Below are 27,364 nucleotides of genomic sequence, written 5' to 3'. Positions count from 1 at the left end.
TCTTTAATAAAAAGGTTTTTTAAAATCCTCCCTATCCTTATTTGTTTTTAGATTGCTTCATCTGTTGATTACTGAAAAGGGTGTGTTAAAGTATCCAACTATGTTTTATTGTTTTTCTAATACTGTGTAGTTGTTTTGAATCCGTGTAATTGGGTGTTTGAAATTTTACTACAGTTAAATTTCCTTTTATCATAATAAAATCTCTTTTTCACATTTAATTTCCCATTTTGGTTTTTAATATTGCCGTACTAATCTTATTGTTAGCATTTTTAGTATATTTTCCATATCTCTTCTTTCAGAACATTTTTTTCTTGTGAGATATAACTCACATATGGAAATATGATACACATAAGAAAAACACACAGAAAATTCCCATAAATTTGAAAATGCAGATATTAGGTAAGACATATTCCCTGACCACAGTGTAGTAATTTCATAAAAAAATAGCAGAAAGGAAAAAAGAGATAAATAAAAGTAAGTTTTTCTTTCTAAAACTTCTAAATAACTTCTGCTAACTTCTAAATAACTCATGGCTTTAAAAGGAAACCAAAGCTGAAATGACAACTCATTTAGGACAGTGGAGCATCATATTTTGGAACCAAGAGGATGTGCCAGGAATGTGTGGGGCAAAGAAGAAAATTTATGGTGTTAAATGCTACTCGTTAGAAAGCAAGAAAGTTCAAAAATAAATTGAGTGTTAAAGTAAATCCAGCTCATAATCTGTAGAACTAACCACTGTCTGAGTTGGATGGTAATCACCTCCTTGCTTTTCTTCTATAAATTTTACCACCTGTGTATGTACCCCTGTACTTTTGTTTGGCCCATTTTAAAACTTCTCATAAAGAGCATCATACAGTATTGATAAGTTTTTCCTTCCGCTAATTTGGAAGCTATTCTTTTTATAAAATATTTCCTTAACTTTTTATTATGGAAATTTCAAACATAAAGTTACAAAGGTTGGTATAATTAAACCGATCTATGAATCACTCAGTTTCAGTAATCATCAATACATGGTCAGTCTTATTTCATTCTTATCTTTACCTACCCTCTCACCCCCCCCCGGCCCGATGATTTTGATGAAATATTTCTGTTCTTTACCTGGAGATAATAGGGATTACAATATGCATTTTCACTTTCTCAAAATCCATTAGTATCTTACTCTCCTCCCGAATAACATAAAGACTCTGAGCACTAAAACTCCATTTTATCCCCTCCTAAATTTAATGTTACCGTGTATTTTAATATTTGCGTTTTTTTCTTTCTGGCCACGCCACGTGGCTTGTGGAATCTTAGTTCCCCAACCAGGAATCAAACCCTGTCTCCCGGCAGTAGAGGTGCGGAGTCCTAACCACTGGACCACCAGGGAATTCCCCCACGTATTTTAATTCTATCCTATTAATACTCAACAAGAAATAGTGTATTAAATAGTCAGTGTTTGCTTAGGTTTATTTATATATTTACCATATTGCCCTCCATTCTTTCTTGCACCTCACATCTCCTTGGGATGACAAGCTTATGACTAAAGCATGTCCCTTGCAGTTTCTTTTTCTGAGGGTCTGCTGGTGGCCGTATCTCTGTTTTTGTTCATAGATAGCTATGTGATTTGTTTTGCCATGTAACTTAGAGTGTATTTTCAAAATTCAGTGACATTGCTATAATAAAATCCCTTTTATTTCTTCATTCATCCATTATTTAGAAGAACAATGTTTCCCAGTTCCTTTATCAATAAAAATGAAGGACAGAAATAAAATTGGTTGTAAAACCTATCTCAATAAGTAATATTCGCCCATGAGTCCATAAACGAGTAAGTTTTAAATGCCACATCCACTCAAAAGAAGCATTCTTTTTACATTTACATTTGTTTTACATAAATTTGAAAAAATATTAATTTAGATCTACAGTATTATAATGTGTTATAAGTATTATAATGTTAGAAGTGTTTAATATATGGAGCCTTCTGGTCACAAGACATAAAAAATTGATTTCCATTTATATACATTTTTGAGGCAGAAAGTATGATGTATAGTTATAGTAGCATAAAAATATATTACATTAGGATAAAATTCTGTAATCTAATCTTGAATGATTAGATTATTTTCCCATTGTTATTGAGATATGATTGATGTACAAACTGTATAAGTTCAAGATATACAGCACAGTGACTTGATAATTAGATTATTCGTTTGTATTTCCTCAACAGGCCTCTCCCTTTGGGAGGAGTCATATAAATGTATGAGGATAGTTTTAATTTGGGATACAGATCAGGTAGGCTGGCTGGTGACAGCTATTAGACCACCCCCCCCAGCCCCTCCTGCCCCCTAATTAGCTAGAATAAGGGAGAGATGTACTCTAGTTGCCAAGCACTGTAGTTCACTGTAGTTCATTCATTGCCTATCTGCTTTTCCATTTTCTTTTGTGTTTCATAGGTCTGGATTTGTGTTGGGCTCTGCTTCGATTCCCTCTCAACCCCTCCTGTAGGCAGGTAGAGTTCACTTTCTTCAGGGAACAGTTTTTACATTTTGGCCTGTGATCAAGCCACCCCTGCTGCCTACAGCTCAGCATAAGCAAGGGGATCACTGCCCTTCCTGTTTTATTTACTTATTATTGTATATGTCATTATTTTAGTTCATCAGCACTACTCAAAATTACTGCTGCAGTGCTACATGTTCTTTATATTTGTTTCTCAGCCTGGAGCTTCTCTATCAGCTCTAGGCTTCAAAGTCCTTTTTTAACAGCTTTGTTAAATTATAATTCACATATCATAACATCCACCCATTTAAAGTGTACAATTCAGTGGGTTTGTAGAGTTGTATAACCGTGACCACAATCTAATTTTAGAATATTTTCATTATCCAAAAAGAAACCCATTATTAGTCAGTCTCCACACCCAATGATAGGCAACCACTAATCTATCTTCGCTATAGATTTGCCCTTTTTTGGACATTTCATGTAAAAGAAATCATATAATATTTGACCTTTTGTGACTAGCTTCTTTCATTTAATGTAATGTTTTCAGTGTTTATTCATGTTGTAGAATATATCAGTACTTCATTCCTTTTTATTCCCTAATAATGTGGATATACCACATTTTGTGTATCCATTCATCAGCTGATGGACATTTGGGTGTTTTCCATTTTTTGGCCATTAGGAATAATGCTGCTGTCAACATTCATATACAGGTATTTGTGTAGATTTATTAGAAAGTGGAGTTTAGAAGTGGAATTCCTTGGTTATATGCTTAACATTTTGAGGAATGGCCGAACTATTTTCCACAGTGGCTGTACCATTTTACATTCTCTCCAGCAAGGTACAAGGGTTCTAGTTTCTCCTCACGCCTGCTAGCATGTTATTGCCTGTATTTTTTGTAGCCATCCTAATAGCTGTGAGATTGCAATTATCTACTGAATTTGCATTGAGCTAATGACTTATAGTGTTGAACAGCCTTTCATGTGCTTATTGACAATTTTTATATCTTCTGTGGACAAATAGGTCCCTTGCTCACTTTTTTTTTTTTTAATAAATTTTATTTATTTATTTAGGCTGTGTTGGGTCTTCGTTGCTGCACGCAGGCTATCTCTAGTTGCGGTGAGTGGGAGCTACTCTTCGTTGCGGTGCATGGGCTTCTCATTGCGGTGGCTTCTCGTTGTGGAGCACGGTCTCTAGGCCCACAGGCTTCAGTAGCTGTGGCACGTGGGCTCAGTAGTTTTGGCACATGGGCCCTAGAGCACAGGCTCAGTAGCTGTGGCGCACGGGCTTAGTTGCTCCGCAGCATGTGGGATCTTCCCGGACCAGGGTTCAAACTCGTGTCCCCTGCATTGGCAGGTGGGTTCTTAACCACTGCGCCACCAGGGAAGCCCTTGCTCACATTTTAAATTGGGTTGTCTTTTTTATTATTGAGGTGTAAGAGTTCTTTATATATCCTGGATACAAATCTCTAGCAAGTACATGATTTGTAAGCAGTGTTTCCCATTCTGTAGGTTATCTTTCCACTTTTGTGATGGCATCAATTGCAGCACAAGTTTTAAATTTTGATGAAGTCCAGCTTATTTTTTTCTTTTGTTACATGTAGGGTCATGAAAATTTATACCTATTTTTCTTCTAAGAGTTTCATGATTTTAACTTTCACATTTATGTCTATGATCCACTTTCAGTTAATTTTTGTATATGGTGTGAGGTAGACATCCAACTTTATTCTTCATTCCTATCTGGTTGTCCCAGCACCATTTGTTAAAAAGCTTTTTCATTTTTCCCCCATTGAATGGTTTTGGCACCCTTGTTGAAAATCATTTCATCATAAATACAGAGTTTATTTCTGGACTTTAATTCTACTCTTTTGATCTATATGTCAATCCTTACGCCACCATCACACTGTCTTAATTACTAAAGCTTTGTGGTAAAGTTTTGAAATTTCTGAAATGTGAGTCTTCCAACTTTATTCTTTGCAGGATTTCTTTTGCCTATTCTGGCTCTCTTGCATTTCCATATGAATTTTAGGAATAGTTTGTCAGCTTCTGCCAAAAATGCAGCTAGGATTTTTATAGGGATTATGCCGATTCTTTTTTTTTTTTGGCTGCACCACACAGCATATAGAATCTTAGTTCCCTGGCCAGGGATCAAACCCACACCCCCTACAGTGGGGGTGGAAGCGTGGAGTCTTAACCACTGGACCAACAGGGTAGTCCTTGATTCTTTTAATCAATTTGGGAGTTTGCCATCTTTACAACGTTGACGTTTCCTATCCATGAGCACAGGATGTTTCTCCACTTATTTAGACCTTTAATTCTTTCAACAATGTTTATAGGTCTCAGAATATAAACTTTGTACTTCTTTCATTAAATTTATTCCTAAATAGTTTCTTCTTTTTGATGATATTATAAATGGAATTTTGTTCTAATTTGTTTTTGGATGGCTCATTGCAAGCATTTCGAAATACAATTGATTTTTATATATTTATCTTATGCCCTGCAAACTTGCTAAATTTATTTATTCTAATAGTTTTTTAGTGGATTCCTTAGGATTTTCTGTATACAAGATCATTTCATCTGCAGATACAGTTTTATTTCTTCAGACATCCTTCTTAGGGGGAAGCATCTCATTTTTTACCGTTAAGTATGATGTTAACTGTGGGTTTTTTGTAGATGGCCTTTATCAGGTTGAAGAAGTTCCCTTCTATTTTTAGGTTCTTGAGTGTTTTTATCATGAAAGTGTTTAAATTCATGATACTGAATTTTGCCAAATGCTTTTTCTGTACCTATTCTGATGATCCTGTGGTTTTGTCCTTTATTATATTAATATGGTGATTGATTGATTTTCAGCTGTTAAAACCAAGCATGCATTCCTAGGATAAAAGCCATTTGGTTATGATGTATAATTCTTTTCAGTGTTGGTATATTTGCTCATATTTTGCTGAAGGTTTTTGTGTTTGTATTCATAAGGGATACTGGTCTGTAGTTTTTTCATGATATTTTTGTCTGGTTTAGGTATTGGAATAATACTGGCCTTGAATGAGTTGGGAAGTGTTTCCTCTTATTTCTTAGAGTTTATAATGGATTGGTATTAATTCTTACTTAACTGTTGATAGAACCCATGTGTACCCATTTGGGTCTGTGCTTATCTTTGTGGGATGTTCTTAATTTCTTTTATTCCCTTGTTATTGGTCTCTTCAGATGTTCTCTTTCTCCTTGAGTTCTTTTGGTAGTTTGTGTCTTTCTAGGAATTTGTCCATTTCATCTAAGTTATTTGTTAGCATACAGTTTTTCATAACATTACTTTATAATCCTTTTTATTTCGGTAGCTTCTACTGCTATTTCAAAGTATTTGGGAGGTGCTGTTTTTGTTTTCCACGTCCAATCAGCTTTTCTTCTAGGAATTCACAGTTTCAGTTGGCTGACCCTTCCTTGTCTTGCATCACTTTTTTGTCTCTATTCTTTTAAAAATATTTTTATGCTAAATAAGTGGAAGTAGGGAGTTCAGGTCGATGGAGGTTCTGTCTAATTGTCATCCAGATGTAATTCTCACCACTTTGGTTCTTGGAAGTTAACAACCATTCTTTAATTTCATTGTTTCAAATAATTTGATGGCAAAAATAATAAGGTCTTTCTTTGTAAACTGTTCAGATTTTACTCAAAGCAAGTAAATGTTTAATAATTTGTATTACTAATTTGCATTTGCTTGATCTAGTTTCAGAAGCCCTACAGGTGGCAACTACTAGTCCAACTGCCAATACTACTGGTACTGCTACTACTTCCTCCACCACTGTGGGTGCAGTTAAGCAAGAACCTCTCTACTCTACTTCATCTGCAGTAAATATCCTGGAAAATATAAACTCTGCAGAACCCCCAAAGTCCATCGAACATGATGGTCTTCCTTCAGACCAGTTTGCAAAAGGACAGGACACTGTTGCCATAGAAGGTTTTACAGATGAGGAGAACACAGAAAGTGGAGGAGAAGGCCAATACAGAGAGCGTGATGAATTTGTGGTAAAGATAGAAGACATAGAGACTTTTAAGGTGATGTGAATGTTCACAGGTATAAAGGTCATAGCTTAATGGGCGTGCCCTATGGTAGCCTTCATGATGACTTTTAATACCATGCATCTAGCCTGAATTGTGAAAAGTTATATTTTTATAATTCTGTTGTCATAATTGTTAAATAATGAAATCAAACTAGAGATGTCAGGTATTTTGAAAAGGAAAATAGCTTAAAATAATTTTAACTCATCTCTGAGTCTTGTGTATTTCTGACTGGTCAGTATATTGCATTTAGCTACTAGTAATTAGAGCAGTTTTGAAATGTTAATTTTTTTCAAAGCTTCCAAGTCATTTGTATTATTAGAAGTTTGGAGAAAATGGTTATTTATCTAACTTAAAAGTTTAAAGAAAATTACAGGAATACAATGTAAAAGTAGAATTAGACTTTTTTCAAATTGCAGAATGTTATAATTTCATACAAGAAATTTTTAGCAGTGTTTAAGAAAACTTATTTTGGGGTTTTTGTTTGCTTGCTTTTGATTTTATTTTTTAATTGGGGTGGAGAGAAATGGTATTAAAAATACAATGAAGAACATAATATTTAAATTATCCATATTCCTTCCATTCACAATTAACTATTGTTAATATTTTAGCATATTTGTTTCTGGTCTTTTTGCATATATACATACTGTTATAACATTGCATAAATAATGTATGACAATATCATTAGTGGAAAACTTTCCAATAGCTATACAAAAGGGTAATGGGTTACTTTGCATGTTTTTGCTCCCTGTTTCTGGAAGAATTTAAGCAGAGATTGAATAGCCCACTTAAAAGAATTACTGCAAAAGTTCAGCTAGGTAAAAGATAAAAGGTTGAGCTAGGTAGGTCTTTAAGATTCCTTTCAGCTCTAAGATTCTATAAATCTAGAATATGTTGCTAGTTTCTATAAATGTTGTTAATACTTCTTATTACAGGAGGCTTTAAAAGCAGGAAAAGAACCCCCAGCTATTTGGAAAGTACAAAAAGCTTTATTACAGAAGTTTGTTCCTGAAATTCGAGATGGACAAAGAGAATTTGCTGCTACAAATAGTGTAAGTAAAATGCTTGTTTACATTAACCTTCCTATTTTTTGACAGTGATCCTGGGTAAAATACAGAATGATGTAAATTTAAATGTATTGTTTAATGTATGTATATTGAGCATTTCTGAGATAAAATATTAAAATTGAACTACAGAGTATATGATACTGATTTTAAAATAAAATTAATGTCTAAATACCAGCTACTTAAATTGCTTAACTTTTTGTTTTTTAAATAAAGGAAAGGAATTAGTGTTAGTCTGTGAAGAATTCAGATGGACTCAGAGACTCTTATATTGATTGTTCTGCCAGAGTCAGATATCCTGATTTACCAAGAAGACTTACAGAATTATTTTCTACCTAAGTAGTTGTTTCATAGCCCTGAGTAAGTGAGCATCTGATGATCAGCCAAATAAGACTGCATCTATATATGGGCTTGCAGTTAAGAGTGAGGCTGGAATCAGTTTTACTGAGGGTACAATTAGCCTGACCAGAGCTGCATTTTGAAAAACTTGAAGGATGGCTCTGTGACAGTCTATCAAGACAACAAAGTAATATTTTATGTACAGAATGTACAATTATGTAATTCAAAGTGTTTCTTTCCTTAGTACCTTGGATATTTTGGAGATGCAAAGAGTAAATACAAAAGGATATATGTGAAGTTCATTGAAAACACTAACAAAAAGGAGTATGTCAGAGTGTGTTCCAAAAAGCCACGAAATAAGCCTTCACAAACTATCAGGTATTTATTATTTTATGTAATATGTTTGTAGTAATTATTGGAAGGCTTATTATTGGCAATGTCTTGTATAAAGAATTACATAAATTAAAGAGGCTGATTTTTTTTTTCCATTATGTACAAGTCTGAAAATTCAGTGCCCGATGTAATAAGTGATTCTTTTTGAAGTAATGAGACAGGAACTGTAAAGCCCATGGCTATCATGGTGGGATGGGTACCCTTTTCTTCCGAGTCCTTTTGGTGTCACCCTAGTATAGTGAAAAAAATTGGATTTACAGTCTAAAGGTTTGAATCCATCTTTTTGTGACCTAGATTAAGATAACCTTTCTAGGGACTTCCCTGGTGGGCCAGTGGTTAAGACTTCATGCTTCCACTGCAGAGGGCCCAGGTTCGATCCCTGGTCGGGGAACTAAGATCCCACGTACAGTGTGGCCAAAAACAAAGAAGAAAGAAAAAAAAGATAACCTTTCTAAGCCCTCTTTTTTATCCATAAATAAAGTGAAAATAACAACAGAATGTCAAATTTAAAATGAAAAAACATTGAGCCTGCACATTACAAGTGCAGTAGAATTGTCGTCATGGATCAGTGCGACTCTGGGTTGTGTGGAGCGTGAATTTGGAAAACAGATGACCCAGCCACGTTCCCTTTGATCTCTGTGGGAAAGGGGGTGTGAACCTTGATACTCTCAATCTGGTGCTAGGAAGATCTCGTTTAATGAAGATTCCAACGTATTGGACCCAGCCCACCTCATTTTTATGATGCAATTTTATCCACTCCCTCAAATCTCCAGAACTAGTATATAGCACATCTTATTGAGGGGCTCTAGAACAGGTGCAGTTGGGATTCCACATCAAAACCTGGCACCACCAGAGCCTGTGAGAGTTTCTGATGGGACTCTTATAAGTCCATTGATCATCTGCCGTGTACAGCCTCATAGTCAGGAAAATGAATTTACAAAGGGAAAGGAAGAGTGGAGGGAGAGAGAGAAATAGGGATGGAATTAATATAGTCCCTTATTAACTGAATATTGAATGTCAGTGGTTAAAGAGTATATTACAAGAGACTTTTGGAGGAATCACCATTGGAGATGTGTAGGACTTAGACTTTATTTTGGAGATACTGGTGAGGTAAATAAACTTTTCTTCACCAGTGTTTCTCGGGTTTTTGTCTATTTTATTTTATTTATTTTTGGCTGCATCACACGGCATGTGGGATCTTAGTTCTCTGACCAGGGATCAAACCCACACCCCCACCTACAGTGGAAGCGCAGAGTCTTAACCACTGGACCGCCAGGGAAATCCCTCGTCTAATTTATTTTAATTTGACAAGATTTCAGTGCATTAATGAAGTCTGTTTGTAACATTGCAGAACTGTTCAGGCTAAGCCAAGTAGTAGCAGTAAAACTTCTGATGCTCCAACACCAAAAACTACAATGACAAAAGCCCCTTCCATGAAACCCAAAGTTAAACAGCTAAAAGTAAAGGCTGAGCCACCACCAAAGAAAAGGAAGAAATGGAAAGAAGAATTTTCATCATCCCAATCTGACTCATCTCCCGAGATCCACTCTAGTAGTAGTGATGATGAGGGTGAGTTCTCCATGAAACGAATACCTTGATAACTTTAGATTACGTACATTAATGGGGAGGAGCAGTGATGCTGACAATTCAAAATGTATTTACTTTTACTTAATTAGGGAATTCAGCTACCTAATTAAGTTCTGCTTAGGCATATATTTGCCCATGACTGAGCTAGATAACTGTGCCTTAGTTTCTCTTTTATAAAGTGAAAAGGTTGAAATAGATAGCAGTTATCATACTTTTTGACCTTAGAACCCTTCTACGCTGTTAAAAACTGTTGAAGACACCAAAGAGCATTTATGTAGGCTATATATATTGAAATTTACTTCATTACAACTTAAACCTGAGATAGCTGTAAAACACAGAATATACCAGGAAACATTCCATCAAACTTGTTGTGTAATATATGCAAGAAATTTCTAGCAGTTCAGTAGTCTAGAGCAGAAGTAGGCAAACTACTGCTAGTGGGCCAAATCTGATCTGCAGCCTATTCTTGTAAATAAAGTTTTATTGGAACACTGGGATTCATTTACATATTTTCATACAGTTACTTTCCCATTACAGTGACAGATGTGAGTAGTTACTACAGAGAGTATATGATCACTAAAGCCCCAAATATTTACCATCTGGCCCTTTACAGAAAACGTTTGCTGACCCTTCTTCTAGAGCATACATTTGAAGGTAGTCAGGAAAAGATGAAAGGATGATGGAAGGCTGCATATGCCATGCTAAAGCTAAAAAGCTTGGGATCCTGTAAGCAAAGGGGAGTCCTTGGAGGGATTTAAGTAAGGGAGCAACATGGTAAAATCTGAATTTGAATTACGTGACATCACAGTTCAGGTATGAACTGAAAGTCTGAACCTAAGTTTTGGCAGCAGGGATGGAGGAGAGAGGACACATTTGAGAAATTCAGGATGTAATCTTGGCAGAACTTGAATGATGAATCGGGTGTTGGGGGAACTGTTGAGGTTGATGTCCAGGATGGTTTCTGACATTTTAAGTATCACTGCTAGGGAGCTGATCTTAGAGATTACTTGGATAGAAACAGAATTATAATAAAAACTCTTCAGTACAGAAGTTTACTTTAAATGTATTGTTTTTAAAAGCTACTTTTGAACTGTTGTTTAGAAGTAGGCACGTTGGAATTTATAAAGAAATTTAGTGCTTTGAGTATGTGTGGAAGGCATTATACGTAATTTCGCAGTTAGCATTTCTGCCTACTGTTTAGAGAAGTTTGGGTTCTGAATTTGCACTCAGTTATCTATACAGCTTCCTCAAATGACAATTAAGGTGAAAATTTTCTTTCATTGGTAACTTGAGTTACCACTAGGTGTCACTAACAGGCAAGCATTTTTAGTGCTTCTTAAAAAGAAGGCAAATATTGATAATAAACATAGATTTATAGGCTGGTGATTTTCAAGCTATTTGTTTCAAGACTTCTTTATAATCTTCAAATTTACTGAGGATTCCAAAACACGTTTTGTGTGTGTGTGTGGCCTGTATCTATGTATATCACCAAGTATCAGTTAAAACAGACAATTTTAAGATATTTTAAATAAAAATTACATATTACATATTCATATAAGTTTTTTTAGACAATTGTATTTAGTTAGAAGAATAGCATTTTCATATCTGCTTCTGTATTCAGTTTGTATATATATTATTTTGGTTAAAGTATATGAAGAATACCCAGCCTCACATTAGCTATGTAGTTGGGAAAGAGAGGAGTATTTTGATTACCTTTTCAGATAATTATGTATATTTTTCTTTGATACTCAAAGGATTTTATTTGATAAACTTGACGAGTGGTAGCTTCTTCAACTTTTCATGCTTGTTACATTAACATCTATTGGTTGTTTTGCCCTTTGAGGTATCTTTCATCCATGAATGATTTTATAACATTTTTTGGTAATGTGAAAATATCTGTTAGCTCATTGATGTACATAGTCTATTTCATGTTTTTTCCACATTTTAAAATGTGGTAAAATATATATAACATAAAACTTGCCACTTTTAACCATTTTTAAGTGAACGATTCAGCAGCATTAATTATATTCACACTGTTGCTCAACTGTCACAGCTATTTCCAAAACTTCCTGATCATCCCAAACAGAAACTTTGTAACCATTAGGCAATAACTCCTCATTCTCCCTTTCCCCCAGCTGCTGGGAATCTCTACTCTATTTTGTCTCCATGAATTTGCCTACTCTACATATCTCATATAAGCGTGGCTTATTTCACTTAGCATAATGTTTTTAAGGTTCATCCATGTTACATAGCATATATTAGAACTTACTAGTTTTTATGACTGAATACAATTCCATTGTAAGTTTATCCATTGTATGTTCTTGTTTATCTTTTTATCTATTGATGGACACTTGGGTTGCTTCCACATTTTGGCTGTTGTAAATAATGCTGCAGTGAACATTGGCATATAAATATCTGTTTGTGTCCTTGTTTTCAATTATTTATATACCTAAGAGTGGAATTGCTGAGTCATATAATTATATGTTTAGCTTTTTGAGGAACTGCCAAACTTTTCCCACAGTGGTTGCACCATTTTACATTCCCACTAGCAATGCATAGGGTTCCAATTTCTTCACATCCTCACCAATACTTGTTATATTTTGTTTTTTGATTATAGCTATTCTAGTAGGTGTGAAGTGGTATGTCATTGTGGTTTTGATTTGTATTTCCCTAATGACTAATGATGTTGAACATCTTTTCAGTTGCTTACTAGCTATTTGCTTATCTTCTTTGGAGAAATGTCTATTCAAATCCTTTGCCCAGTTCATGTCTCCTTTTGTTCTTGAGTTGTAGGAGTTCTTTATATATTATAGATATTAAACCCTTATTAGACATATGATTTGAAAACATTTTCTCCCATTCTGTAGAAATTTCAGGTTTTTTGTTTGTTTGTTTGTTTTGCGGTACACGGGCCTCTCACTGTTGAGGCCTCTCCCGTTGTGGAGCACAGGCTCCGGACGTGCAGGCTTAGCGGCCATGGCTCACGGGCCCAGCCGCTCCGCGGCATGTGAGATCTTCCCGGACTGGGGCACAAACCCACATCCCCTGCATTGGCAGGCAGACTCTCAACCACTGCGCCACCAGGGAAGCCCTTTTTTTTTTTTTTTTTTTTTTTTAGTATATGTGCTGCTGAAGTGAGCACAGTGTTTCATTTTCTTGATAATGTCCTTTGATGCACAAAAGTCTGAAATTCTGATGAAGCCAAATTTATCTATTTTTTTTTCATTGCTCATGTTTTTGGTATCATACTTAGAATCCATTGCAAATCCAAGGTCATGAAGATTTATCCTTGTATTTTCTTCTAAGAGTCTTACAGTTTTAGTTCTTACATTTACATCATACATTTTTGCAGTATCAAAGAAATGACATTTTTAATATCAACACTGATTTCATCTATGAAGTCCTTAAGTATTGGAATGTTGTCAGGCTCACAGTGGTGGAAACAAGTTTTCCGGAATTCTGATTTTCACTTGAAACCTCAGATTTTATCATTGGCAACAAATAGTGTCAGTTGTTTTCCTTGCAGTGACAGGTTCACTTCGTTAAGAAAATGTCTGCCAAATACCCAAGTCTGAATAGGCATAGTGTATCTGTCAGTCATTTTTTTCAGATAAAATTGGTATCCCAATGGGGGAAAAGGTGGCTGGTTCATCTTGTAATTCAAACAATTACATGGATGCTTTCCCTGGAGAAAACTGTCATACTTCGTAGCAGAAATGCTTTATATGTACCTCTCATTTCATCCCACAGAATTTTAAGACATTTACTCAAGAGTAGAGATTTAATACAATTAATAATTATTACTGCTTCATCAAGGATTATTCTTAAGGGAAATTGTCTTTTTTTTTCCTTCAAATTCATGGCAGTTAGATGACAGTCATGGCAAAGTATATGGCTACTAGTACAGTTTGGTGTCACTGCCTCAATTCAGGCTAGGTAAGGCCCCAGCAGTTTTACCCAACATTCCTTTTACAAATGTCAACAGAGTGAAAAAGGTATATAACATCGTAATATTATTAGGAAAACAATTTGACATCAGAGACCCCTGAAATGGTTATGGGGGGAGACCCCGAGGGGTCCGTGGACCAAAGTCTAAGAACCCCTGTTAAAGGCCGTGATAATAGTTCTGTACTTGAATGAAAAGTGTCAAAATTCAGACACACCTCTAATCTTGCAGTTCTTGCCATTGAATTTGAGTGAAATTTTCTTTATGCACAGGCTATGTTTACATTAAAAATTTTTTTTAATATGTGTTGACTCTAGACCAGAATTCTATAGAAATTTTATAGAAACCATCAGTTTTGAAGTAGCACGACCTGGCAGCAGATGTCTGGTAGGGCCAGGGGAGGAGAAACAGGTTCCTATGGGGCAGATGTTTCCAAATGCTGGGCTGGTGTTGGGCTTCAGAGGCACCTGGGAACTTTTTAAAAAGTATAACATTTAAGCTTCATCACCACTACCACCATTACCACCCCAGATTCTGTTTTAATAAGTCCAGCAATCTTTTTTTTGTTTTGTTTTAAAAGCTCTCCAGTGATTGTGATGTGCAAAACCACCTTTGAAAATCTCTCACCCACGGTGTTTTTAAAGGCAGAGTGGGAGAACCTTGAATTTGAAGAAATTTTATCTACAACCTTTTATCTGCTTATAGACACTTTCTATAGAGCAGAGTGTTTTTAAAGTTGTCAGGAAGGAGTATTTAATATTTCATCTTTTCTCCCTCCCAGAATTTAATCCTCCAGCTCCCTTTGTCACTCGTTTTTTGAACACAAGAGCAATGAAGGAAACCTTTAAGAGTTACATGGAATTGCTTGTTAGCATTGCTTTGGATCCTGACACAATGCAAGCCTTAGAGAAGAGCAACGGTACAGTCTGCTAAGTAGTACTTTCTTGGTAGTACTTTCTGGATCTTTTTTATTCTTCTCTGTTAGTTACATATTTAATATGTGGTTTTTGTATATGTTGTCAGTTAACAAACTTGATATACTGATTCTATAAAATGGGGTCATAGCTTTTCATGAATTGTTTGAATATATGAACAATTTTATATTGAACATATTTTTATTGATTTCTACTCATGAGAATATTATGTAACTACCCACTAGTTTCTTTCAATTCTAGAATCTTTATCATCCTCATAACATTTCACCAATTGTCTGAGTTGCGTGGAAGGTCCAGATGTCAATATATTCTGTTTTCTAATAATTCGAAAGATAATAATGGTGTAAAGATTAAAATTGTATATTCGTGTCCAGTAAAAGATACATCACAGAGTAATTATTTTCTAATCAATTAGTAGTAAAACAATAAACGCCATGGGTTATATTTATTAATATTATTCCTTTTTTACTCTTCCTTTAGTAACTTTTTCTTATGGTAGAGTAGGGATGAAATTGACATAAGAAATAAACTGGTAATTTATATATCTAATGTTGCTCACTAACATTTACCCTTCAGCTACTATAGCATTCACCAGGGACAACTAGAAGAGAGAATAAAAGGATTAACGAGTCAGTTTCCATTATCCTTCTATCAAAATGAGTTGAACAAGTGTAAGATCAAAAAGATAGTAACAGTGAATAATCAGTAACAATATACTTCAACAGCAATGCCTAATAATGTATATTGTTTTATTATTTCCACATACTTTGACATACATTATTCTATATTAATCCCAGAACAACTTAGACAGCCATTTCTTGGGTGAAGACAATGATGCTGAGCCTTTTTTGAAAAAGGTTAAGTGAAAAAAAGAAATAAGGTTAAGTGACTTGCTTAAGAGCCCACAACTTGCAAGTAGCAGAGAAAGGATTAAATCCAAGGTCTTCTAATTTCTAGTCTTGCTTTTTTGACTATATAATCAGAGGCAGTAATTCATACATCAACTATTGTAGAGCGGGAAGAGACGTTAGAGAAGATATTAAATGTGGTTCCTAAAGTTACAGAACAAGTTAGTGGTAGAAGAGCCACAATCAAAACCCAAAATTAATTCCCTAGGTCAGCATTTTGCCAGTAAACATTTTCTCTCTCAATCAAAACTCCTTGCATCATAAAATATGCATTTCTTAGTAGTGATCATTTCTGGGTGGTTGTATTTTAAATGATTTTTTTTCTATTGCTTATCATTTTTTTTAAATTTTCTCCATTTAAAATGAGGGATGAAAAATTTAATGGTTATATTTAAAAATAATCCACAAATGTTTAAAACTTATTTGTGTGAAATGTAAATTTTTATAATACTTGAATAGATTTAATCACTGCTAGAAAGATAAAAAGAAAGCTATCAGGTGTGTTGTGGTGATCTTGGAAAGCATTCCTCATTGAGGACTTTTTCTTCAATTTGAGGAAAGTGTTCTTTTTCTGGTCCCTGTGCTTGTGTTTGTTCTCCAATTATAAAGAGTCATTTTGTTTAGCTATGAAATTAGTAACCAGATTCTGAGGGTTATATATACATTTTCAGAAGGGTCATTAAAGCTAATTAGTATTATAAAATGTTGTTATGCTGATAAATTAAGAAATAGTTTAGTAACCTAAAATATTTAATACAGCACTAAAAGTAATTAACTTATACTCTGAAAGTGTTTCTCTTAAAAGAGCTTAAATTTTCAGAAGGGTAAAAAAGAAATCATAATCTTTGGGTAAGAAACCTTCATCATACTTTTACTCTACCCTTTTCTCAAATAACTATTTTGACTCTTTCCTTGTGTATTTGAAACTGGATTTTGACTATTTTTCTTGCCCTACTTTTTCTTTGCCCCAAACTATAGTGAATTAAGAATATCATACTCAGGGGCTTCCCTGGTGGCGCAGTAGTTGAGAGTCCGCCTGCTGATGCAGCGGACATGGGTTCATGCCCCAGTCCGGGAAGATCCCACATGTCGCGGAGCGGCTGGGCCCGTGAGCCATGGCCGCTGAGCCTGCGCGTCTGGAGCCTGTGCTCCGCAACGGGAGCGGCCACAACAGTGACAGGCCCGCGTACCTCAAAAAAAAAAAGAATATCATACTCAGAATTTTATAAAAAATTTTAATGTTATATTTATGTTTTGGAATACTGTTATCGTTCACATGGTAAATGAGGTCTGAAGAGATTAGGCAGTTTGCCCACTGGTTGATCAATTCCGGTGGCATAGATGGGGTTAAAACCCAGGATTTTTGATTCTGTCATCACACTATGCTACTTCTTTCTCACTTAGCTATTGTAAACCTATTTTTTCAAGGTAACTTTTGTTCAAAAAGCTTCATGTGCAATATTTTTAAATCAATACTTAATCAATGAATTTAATGTCAGTCTATTAATGTTTTAAAGAAAAGCTGTATTTCTAACAAGTTTTTTTGTTGATAGTTTATCCTGTCACAATAAATTTTTATCTTGTTTTAGATGAGCTACTTTTGCCTCATATGAAAAAAATAGATAGCATGCTGAATGATAACCGAAAGAGACTCCTTTTGAATCTTCATTTGGATCAGTCATTCAAGGTATTTCCGTCAGGTGGTTTATTAGCAAACTCAGTGGCAATCATAGTCTTAGATATAATAGGAAAGAAAATTTTGGGAAGTCATTCTCAGTTTTATAAGATTTTTCCACCCAACAAAAATTTGATTTTTATTCATTATGAGTCTTGTCTGAGCTTGTCTTTTTATTTTATTAAGTATATTCTTAGTGTTAATCATTTGCTTTTCTCTGCTTAAATTCATTTTTCAGGTTTTTATATTCATCTCGTATTCCTTATATATAATAATTTCCAAATGTTTTTAAAAATATTTCCTTTAAACTACTGTATTCCAATCTTGTTTTTCTTTTAAACCTCTTTAAAATTTTCACATTTCATATATACTTAAAATTGTCCTTAGCACAGTTATCAAAATTCCCTTTACTTGCCTGCATTACTCAGTATCTGAGGAAAAATTGATCCTCACCTAATGGTAGGAGGTATATACGTCTGTTAACGTATCTTGGCACTATACATTGGTTTTTGGTGTTACCAGAAAGAGAGAACAAAAAGCTAATCTAAACTCAGAAAATATATCATAGAAGCTACTTAGTAGTCAAAACTTTCCCGCCTTTTCTTATTCAAAGTATAACATATGGGCTTCCCTGGTGGCACAGTGGTAGAGAGTCCGCCTGCCGATGCAGGGGACACGGGTTCGTGCCCCGGTCCGGGAAGATCCCACATGCCGCGGAGCGGCTGGGCCCGTGAGCCATGGCCGCTGAGCCTGCGCGTCTGGAGCCTGTGCTCCACAACGGGAGAGGCCACAACAGTGAGAGGTCCGCATACCGCAAAAAAAAAAAAAAAAAGTATAACATGTAACACCTAGAATCACTTGATTATATCTCTCTCAAGAGAAGTTTTTAGCTTTTTAAAAAACAGACTATATTTTGGAGCAGTTTTAGGTTCACAGCCAAATTGAGCAGGAAGTACAGAGTTTCCATGTGCCCCCTGCCGCCACACCTGAATAACCTCCCATTACCAACGTCTCCCACCAGAATGTCACGCTGATGAACCTGCACTGACACATCATTACAACCCAAAGTCCATAGGTTACGTGACAGTTCACTCTTGTACATTCCATCGATTTGGACAGACATAACCACTATCATAGTATCGTACAGAGTAGTTTCACTGCCCCCCAAATGCTCTGTGCTCTGTCAGTTCATCCCTTTCTCTCCCCCAGCCTCTGATCTTTTTACTTTTACTCCATAATTTTACCTTTTGCAGAATGTCATATAGTTGAAACCATACACTATGTAGCTTTGGCTACAGATTGGCTTCTTTCACTTACTAATATGCATTTAAGGTTCTGCCGTGTCTTTTCACGGCAATAGTGAAATAGTTTCTTTCTTTTTAGCCTGAATAATAATCCACTGTCTGAATGTACCACAGTTTATCCATTCACCTACTGAAGGACTGGTTGCTTCCTAGTCCTGGCAATTACTGCTGGACAACTCTGTGTGAACTTATGTGTGGACATAAGTTGTCAACTCCTTTGGGCAATTTGTATAGCTTTTTCACATCCCTATTTTATCTGAACTCCACATAAAAGTGAAAATCGCCTTCATTTTAGCTAGGTGAAAATTAAGGCTCTGAGATTGATTTAGAGGTTATGTGACACCAAACTCTGACTAGTAGTCCTGTATTCTTCACTGACATGTATTGATACTTGCAGAGGGGAAAGAAAAAGTTCAGAAGCTAGTAAGACACCCCGTGCTAAGAATTTGTTCTCACTCCTAGTCCAGTATTTTCTGTTTAACTGCTGTCTTCAAATGAAATATTTTGGGGAGAAATACCATGTTTCCTACAGACAATGGAATGTTGTTATCTGAATATTTACTAAATTTTAAAAATGACCGGTTTTGGCTAACCATTTTAGAGATGTCAAACCAGTTCTCTAACAACTTGTATTAAAATAAAGCCACCGGGACTTCCCCGATGGTCCAGTGGTAGAGAATCCACCTTAGAATGCAGGGGAGCCAGGTTTAATCCCTGGTCAGGGAACTGACCCTGACCCACGTGCTGCGGGGCAACTGAGCCCCTGCACCACAACTGCTAAGCTCACGCACCTCAACTAGAGAGCCTGTGTGCCGCAAACTGCAGAGTCCACGCCGTGGAGCCTGCACGCCACAACTAGAGAGAGAAGCCTGCACACCTCAGCGGAGATCCCGCGTGCCGCAACTAAGACCCGACATAGCCAAAAATAAATAAATAAATAAATAAATAATAAATATTTAAAAAAAAGAAAAATAAAGCCACCACTTGGAATTTAATAGACTCAGTAGAATTTTTTTTTTTTTGCGGTACGTGGGCCTCTCACTGTTGCAGCCTCTCCCATTGCGGAGCACAGGCTCCGGACGCGCAGGCTCAGCGGCCATGGCTCACGGGCCCAGCTGCTCCGCGGCATGTGGGATCTTCCTGGACTGGGGCACGAACCCGTGTCCCCTGCATCGGCAGGCGGACTCTCAACCACTGCGCCACCAGGGAAGCCCTCAGTAGATATTTAAATCTTATGCAATAGTTTATGGTGAATAACTGAAATATTCATTTCCATATTCTTGTTTTCACAGGAAAAAACACAATATTTCTAATTTTGAAATTATAGTTATTTAATATAACTATAAATGATAATAGTGATGTCGATGATAGATAGTTTTCATTTATAGCAATTTGCATTTCAAAGCCAAAATATGCATACAGTATTAAAAGTTAGAATGAAGCTAGAAACAAATAGCTCACTATGGTAGGAAATGCCAAAAATTCCATTATTTCTATTAATGAAACAGTTCACTCCTACAATTTTATTTAGAAAATTAAGTTGTTTTAAAATGCACTGTTTGAGGGGTCACAATACCAGGTGCTTGAGAATCTATATAGAGTTTGGGAAAGAGTGACCTTGAAGGTTGAAACTTTATAAACAGTTGAAGCTTACAAATGTCCTTCTTTCCCCTGCCTTGAAGCCAGAGAGGCATTACTAGTCTTACTCATGCGGGAGTCCCCATAGTGTCACATGCTGTTGCTTAAATCAGGTCATAAGTTTGGCCCAGATCCAGGGGATGGGGAAGTTGGTTCCACATCTTGATGGGAGGAGCTACAGAGAATTTGTGGCCATGTTTAACACCCCACATATGTTTGTGTATGTATGTATAGATTGTATATATTTACCGCACCCCATCAGTACCCCCCCACATATATTTTTTGAGTACATGTACATGTATGAATATATTTCTATATTTTTTAAAAATAAGTTTTGAATAGCTGGAAGTAGTTGAGATCACTTTTCTGATGTCAGTTATTTTTGCTTTATTTTATTGTAAAGAATGCCTTGGAAAGTTTTCCTGAACTAACAATAATTACTCGAGACTCTAAAACAAAAAGTGGGGGATCTGCTATTTCTAAAATCAAAATGAATGGCAAAGCTTATAATAAAAAAACTCTAAGAACTTCTAAAACAACTACTAAATCTGCACAAGTAAGTATATATTGATTGATGTAATTATACCTTCTAGTTGTCAATATAAATCCTACTTCAAACATTGAAACAAGCAAATATTTTACTCTGTTGTTAAATGTGAAATGGTTTCAGGTAGGAATGAGCAGCTCTGGCCTACAGAATAGGGACTCGTTCTTACTCTTTGTTTTTCTCCATTGCCTAGCACAGTATCTGGTATATGGTGAGTGCTCACAAATTTTCTAAATAAGACTAATAATCATCCCATGCTCATAATTATATTTTTAATATTTTTGTGTGTCACTAGGTACAAATGCATACAGATAAGTGGATGTGCACACATTCCATAAGATGCAATATTCCATATCTGTAAAATTATTAAAATTGGAATTCATTTATTTTCAAACATAGTCTAAATTATTGCCTTTTCAGAAAGCAGTTTAGCAACATATCAGTTCCCCATCAAAAATGTGTTTTGTAGAATCATTCACAAATGCATAGAACCGTATGCCTTTGCTCATTGTAGAATTAGTTGTAAGAACAATTCCAGTTATATATCACCAGCGTGCGACTAAATAAATAAAGAGCCACCCAGATAATGTAATATTATGTACTTTTTAAAAAGAAGAGAGAGATTCATTCATTCTTTCAATTAAAAAAATTGGTACCTATAGTATACCAAATATAGTTTTGAGTACTAGGAATACAACAGCGAAAAATGGTCCAAAATCCTGCCCTCATAATTTCTCTTGGGAGGGTGGTGCTTAATAAATAGAAAGATGGATATCCAAGTTTTACTTTGGTTAAAGAAAAAGAATTATAAAAAACAAAATTGCAAAACAATATATATAGTATGATTCCCTTCCCATTACAAAATTAGTGTTATTGATACATGTTATACATATGGAAGCATGCACATGGAAGAATATGTGACATACTGTTAACCTTGTTTACCTCTGAAGCAAGAATTATAGAATTCTTTACCTTGTAAGTCATCTTCTATGTTTACTGTTTAAATTTTTTGTAATGTTTAACTTTTTTGAAATAGTGTATATTTATATTCAGGAAAAAGAATAAAGATTTTAAAATACAATTTAAAATCTTATTTTGAATAAGTTTCTTGTCCATATTAATACATATTAATATCTAGCCATATAAGTCATTTTTAAGATTTCCATTGAGACTTTTGGTCTAGTATTTTCATAAAAGTATTCTTAGTTCAGATGCTCCATGAAATAAATGTGTCTATAAACTCTTTTCTTTTTATAGGAGTTTGCTGTTGATCCAGAGAAAATACAGTTGTATTCTTTGTATCATTCACTCCATCATTATAAATATCATGTTTATCTCATATGTAAAGATGAGGTAATTACTTTTTCGTTTACTTAGAAAAGAAATGTATGTTTTTCTGAACTTTAAGAAGACTGTAGCTGTAGCATTTATATATATAATTTTTAAAGATTACACTGCAGTTACAGTTATTACAAAATATTGGCTATATTCCCTGTGTTGTACAATATATCCCTGTAGCCTGTCTTACACCCAACAGTTTGTACCTCTCACTCCCCAGCCCCTATATTGCCCCTCCTGCCTCCCACTGGTAACCACTAGTTTGTTCTCCATATCTGTGAGTCTGCTTCTTTTTTGTTATATGCACTAGTTAGCTACAGTATTTTTTAATGTTTTAAAGAGAATTGTTAAAAATTGTTTTAAACAATGTGTCTATACTCTAAGCGTTGTGCTCAGATTAATCTGAGGCTCACCATCGCATAGGAGCTGTAAGTGGTAATGTTTTTAAGCTGTTATACTCGCTTTACGTTGCCATAATAAATGGCACTTTATTGCATTCTCTTCTCTCATACGTATAATGATCCTGCTTTAATTAATTCTTGTTAGTCACTGCTTTGAATATCTTGCTGTCCTCCTTATCTGTAGAATGGCCTTATCCCAGTTAATTGCAGAGAAAATGGGAGTTTTGTCCCTTGGCATGAAGAAATGATAGTCAAAATTTAATTGTAACTTTTAAGTATCAATTTAAGTTGCTCAGAAATTATGTATGACCATAATAACACTTGGTGGATAGGATGTAAGGATTAATCTCAGAGGTTAAATGGTTGTAGACAGTAAGCTTTTTTGACAAGCATTATCAGTTTTTTAATTAAAAAGGGTTAAGTTGGCTCAAGGCTGTACAATCATGTGTTTGATAATGGTCTGGTGTGGAAAGACGTTCATAAATCTAACCTCTGTCTAGCAAAGGAGAAAGTAAAGATGGTCATGTAAAGTATGTTGGCTATTTTTACAATGCCCTGAAACGCAGAACTTACCCCAAAATTTGTCATTCGGCTTTTAACACAAATGGAAGTAATTGAGAAAGTTTGAACCACTTTTCCTAGCCTTCCTCCCTGCCCCCATGTAGTCAAAAATGATAGGATCAGACCACACAAATTTATATGAAATAGTCATTCTCCGTGGATGGAATTTTTTTAAAAAATCTGTACTTGTAGGTGAATTTATAAATCCTCTTTTCATTCAGGATATAGAAACAGTAAGCCCTCATGAAGAGCTTATAAAGTGATAAGTATAAACCAATTTGGTATTTCTTTTTATTTTAGATTTCTTCTGTGCAGAAAAAAAATGAAGATTTAGGACAGGAAGAAATTGTCCAACTTTGTATGAAAAATGTAAAATGGGTGGAAGACCTATTTGAAAAATTTGGAGAACTTCTAAATCATGTACAGCAGAAATGTTCCTAACATTTTCACAAAAATTCCATCTATTTTCTAGCACTAATAAGACGGCAGAGGCGGGTGGTCAAAGGGGGTCTGGGGGCCTCAGATAATTGAATGTCAAGCAGTGGTCTCCTGCAAGCACGCCTGCTTTGATCATGAACTTGCATCCTGGTCTCTGCTAAAGGACAGTGGTGCTGCCAAGGAAGTCAGTCCTTTGGAAATGGACCTAAAATCCCACCACGTTTTTATCCTAATGAACGATTTTTCTACTTTGTAAACCATTGGGTAACTGAGTTTTATTTTCAGAAATGTTTTTTGACAAATGATGAAGCATGCACTAAATATAATTTTTCTTTATTGCTAGAGAGATAACACTTAAGTAACATGATTATTTTTTCCTGACTCCGACTAAACACCAGAATGAAAGAGAGATGGCAGAAAACATGTTAATATTCATGTCTGACCACAAAATGGAAAGTATTGTACATTATGTAAACATACCTGGTGTGATGTGACATTCTGTATGAGAACATCATCAGTTTAAAATGTAAAATTCAGAAACTGCATTCTGGTTTATGAACTCCTTTTACTCTTAACATGTTCAGGAAACTGGATGTGGAATTGGTGCAATTCTATGACTGCTTTTTGTGTCAAATTATATGGTGATGAAAAAACAATGACATACTATTTTCCCTATCTCAAAGAAAAGTATTTTCCTTTATACTGTTTTTCCTTTGGAAAAATTTTCAATTGTACATTTTATTTCACTAATAGTTGTATTTTTCACAAGGAAAGTGTTGTGGTTATAATTATGTTTGATGTATCTGTACTACACTTTTCATTATTTTCAGTAAATCTTATTTAGTTATATATTGAATTTCTATTGTGAATTCTATCTTGAGGTAACCATTTTTGTTTATACAGATTTGCTTCAGTGTTATCCAGAATATGCATTCAGTACTAGAATTAGTTTAGCTTTATAAATGGGGTTGTGTTAGACACTGCAGGAATTTTCTAATTCATGAAAATAAATTTCTTAGTAAACTAGCACTTGGTTAACTGATCTGTCGAAGTAAAAATTAACCACATTATACATTTTGAAGAATAAAATTTATAATTAGACTACATGCAGTGTTAAACACAGCTTACCCAACTCTTAGAACTGGAAGTGGTAGAGCCCTCCTTTTGGTGCCTTTCCAACCTTTATATATGCTATGGTAGCTCTCTTTAGTTTGATAGCTAGTGTTTCTTCAAGTAGTTTAGCTGAGACCATGAATGTATTAGGTTCAACATGACCTTGTGTTTTATTTGTGTTTGCCAACAGGATGCCTTATTTGTTTGAGAAAAAGATTTACTAGTGTCCTTCTAAATGATCTCCTTTTTTACGATTCTAAACAAGTTGTTAATCATCATACTTTTGTTTATTTTACCACCATTTAGTGCCTTAAGTAAGTCCTATCAAGAAAGCAGTGTTACTGCTCAATGCCCAAATAAGACGTGCTTATGTGGATATTGCTATTGTCTTGATTTTGAGTTAACAGACCAACTTCTTACACTTAAAACCTTGGTAAACTGGCAAAGAATTAAAAGTAACACGTGACTTGATTTGAGAATAAACATTGTAGCATTGGGTGAAAAATGAGTATTTGAGTTAAGCTTACATATTTATTTCTGATGCTTATCTTATTGAAAGCAATAATCCTTAATCCAACAATCCTTGTACCTGCCATTAGACAAGATAATCATGGAAATTTCTCTCAAGGATTAAATGTTCCATTTCTGAAAGTCTTTTGAAAACCTGTTTAGGCAGCTTATTTTGAAAACAAAAGTAACCTATTAGATTCATTTTGCCTAACTAACTCAAATGAGAGAATATCAGCAGTGAGAGCATCATAAAATTAATTTTGCTAAGTGGAGAAGAGTAGGAAGCAGCCATATTTCTTTCTGATATTGACTCTGGACAGAATTGGTTTCTTTCATTTCCAAAGTGCAGAAGTAGATAACTACATCTCCTAACGTAGTGTTGTAAGTATACACCTTTACGTTATTTCCCCCAGCTTACTTCCCTGAAGCATTGATGGTTTAAACATTTTTAAAAGCCATCCTGCACTTAGGTTAACTCTTGATGTACACGTTTGAAATCACTAGCCACATTTCCTTCATGATAAGACCCATGGAAAACAGAGACCTTTCCTTGTTTCCTGTAGAAAATAACCCATTTCCTTTTCAACTGCAGTTGCCCTTCCAGCTGTTTGCAGTTGTATTCATATTAGTCAAATCAGAGGCCAAGTGTGTGATACTGCCTGGAGGAGAGCCAGTTGCTTTGCACCATCTTCTGTCATTTGATCCATATAGCATAGGTGAAGACATCAAATTCAGGCCTTAGTGAAGTGGGACTATTAGTATGACATCCACACATGAGTCCTTTCTTTGTATGAAGTTGAATAAATACCTAGCTGGTTAGCATTCACATTCCTTGCCAGGGAGTTTGAAATGTATAATATAGGAATAACCTTAGGTTGTAGATGGAGTTCAAGAGATAAAGCACATGTTGCTACCACCCAGGAAAACCTGTTTAAGAAAGATTGGATTTTCCTACCTACAGAAACCTAGAAACGATTTACTCCTTAAAAAAATCACTTTGTATTGGTAATTACTTCTAGTTCAGATTAGTGGTTAGAGAAAAGGGGCCTCCTTATTCCCATTTCATGATGACCCAGTTTCTACTTAATTGATCTTCTAATGAAGTCATAAATTTATAATGATTTATGAATTATAGTAAACAACAGAAACTGCCCATTTTTCTATTATACTATCAGAAAACATTGATGAGATGGAAAAATCTAAACTTAAAATGGCCTAGAAAATATTCAGATTACCTTTAAATTTCTAAATTTCTTTTAATTTCTAAAATAGTGAAAATTATTGATGGCTCACATCATTACTATTTTCAAAGTCTCACTTTCCTTTTAATATACATATTATTTTTGTTAAAGCAGCTATTTTCCAACCTGTGATTTTGGAGATATACCCATAAAGCTAATATGGCAGCAGGGTTATTGAATCAGCTTTGGGTCCCAGAAGTTGCTTCAGATGTGCACGTTGTGAATTTTATTGTATCTATAGAATACAATTTTGTTTTAAACTGTAGTTCCATCTGTTTCTCAGAAATACTTTTCAGAGAGTGAAATATCCCAGGATAACTGCTTCTGTGTCAATTACACTTGACACATAACTGCACAAATGAACAATGTACACTATTGGTTGTACATTAACTTACACATACGACTTTTGGCACCTGTGTTCACAAATGCATGTTTTGGCAAATCACTGTTATTTATAAGTGACAATAATTGAAGTTAAGGATACAAAGAAACCTGCATTTGTAGTCCAGAGTTTTAAGTGGTCCATAATACAATGTATGGAAATGTGAAAGACAATTTTGTATATTTGTTTGTTACTAACTCAGATCATTAAAATGAAAACAATTTTTTAAACAACAAGATCAGAATGTTTTGGGGTTTGGTTTTTTTATTTTTAAGAATTGAAACTGAGGTATTATCCATGCATCATCATGTTACAGATTCAACGTACATTATACAGTCCTAAGTAAAGTTATTAGGTACAAATGGTAAAGGGCCCACCCATCATTTTCTCAAATGATTAAGTCAATATTTGATGAATTATTCAGCTTCAGCTGACAATATCAGAAAGTATTTAGGAGTTTCTCTGTTAAGATACAACTCTTTTAGCCCTTTTTCTCCTATAAAGAAGTATAAGTTCTATAATTTCTAATTTT

General features: G+C 34.9%; 1 protein-coding gene across 4 annotated transcripts in view; it reads left to right on the top strand.

Annotated features, from left to right (window-relative positions):
- Positions 1-27,070, top strand: part of QSER1 (glutamine and serine rich 1) — a 79,074-nt gene extending 52,004 nt beyond the window's left edge. For all 4 annotated transcript variants that reach the window (XM_067749498.1, XM_067749495.1, XM_067749496.1 and 1 more), the window contains 9 exons: positions 6,181-6,509; positions 7,448-7,564; positions 8,160-8,293; positions 9,660-9,877; positions 14,623-14,760; positions 17,274-17,371; positions 20,705-20,857; positions 22,106-22,201; positions 23,449-27,070. In XM_067749498.1, the coding sequence (XP_067605599.1) occupies positions 6,181-6,509; positions 7,448-7,564; positions 8,160-8,293; positions 9,660-9,877; positions 14,623-14,760; positions 17,274-17,371; positions 20,705-20,857; positions 22,106-22,201; positions 23,449-23,589 (1,424 nt within the window). In that variant the 3' untranslated portion in view covers positions 23,590-27,070. The remainder of the gene's footprint in view (positions 1-6,180; positions 6,510-7,447; positions 7,565-8,159; positions 8,294-9,659; positions 9,878-14,622; positions 14,761-17,273; positions 17,372-20,704; positions 20,858-22,105; positions 22,202-23,448) is intronic.
- The last annotated feature ends 294 nt before the right edge of the window (positions 27,071-27,364 follow it).

The sequence above is a fragment of the Pseudorca crassidens genome, chromosome 9 (assembly GCF_039906515.1).
Source record: "Pseudorca crassidens isolate mPseCra1 chromosome 9, mPseCra1.hap1, whole genome shotgun sequence".
In the NCBI taxonomy this organism is placed as follows: domain Eukaryota; kingdom Metazoa; phylum Chordata; class Mammalia; order Artiodactyla; family Delphinidae; genus Pseudorca; species Pseudorca crassidens.
The sequence above is the reverse complement of the archived record's forward strand: the minus strand, read 5'-3'. Positions and strand labels throughout refer to the sequence as shown.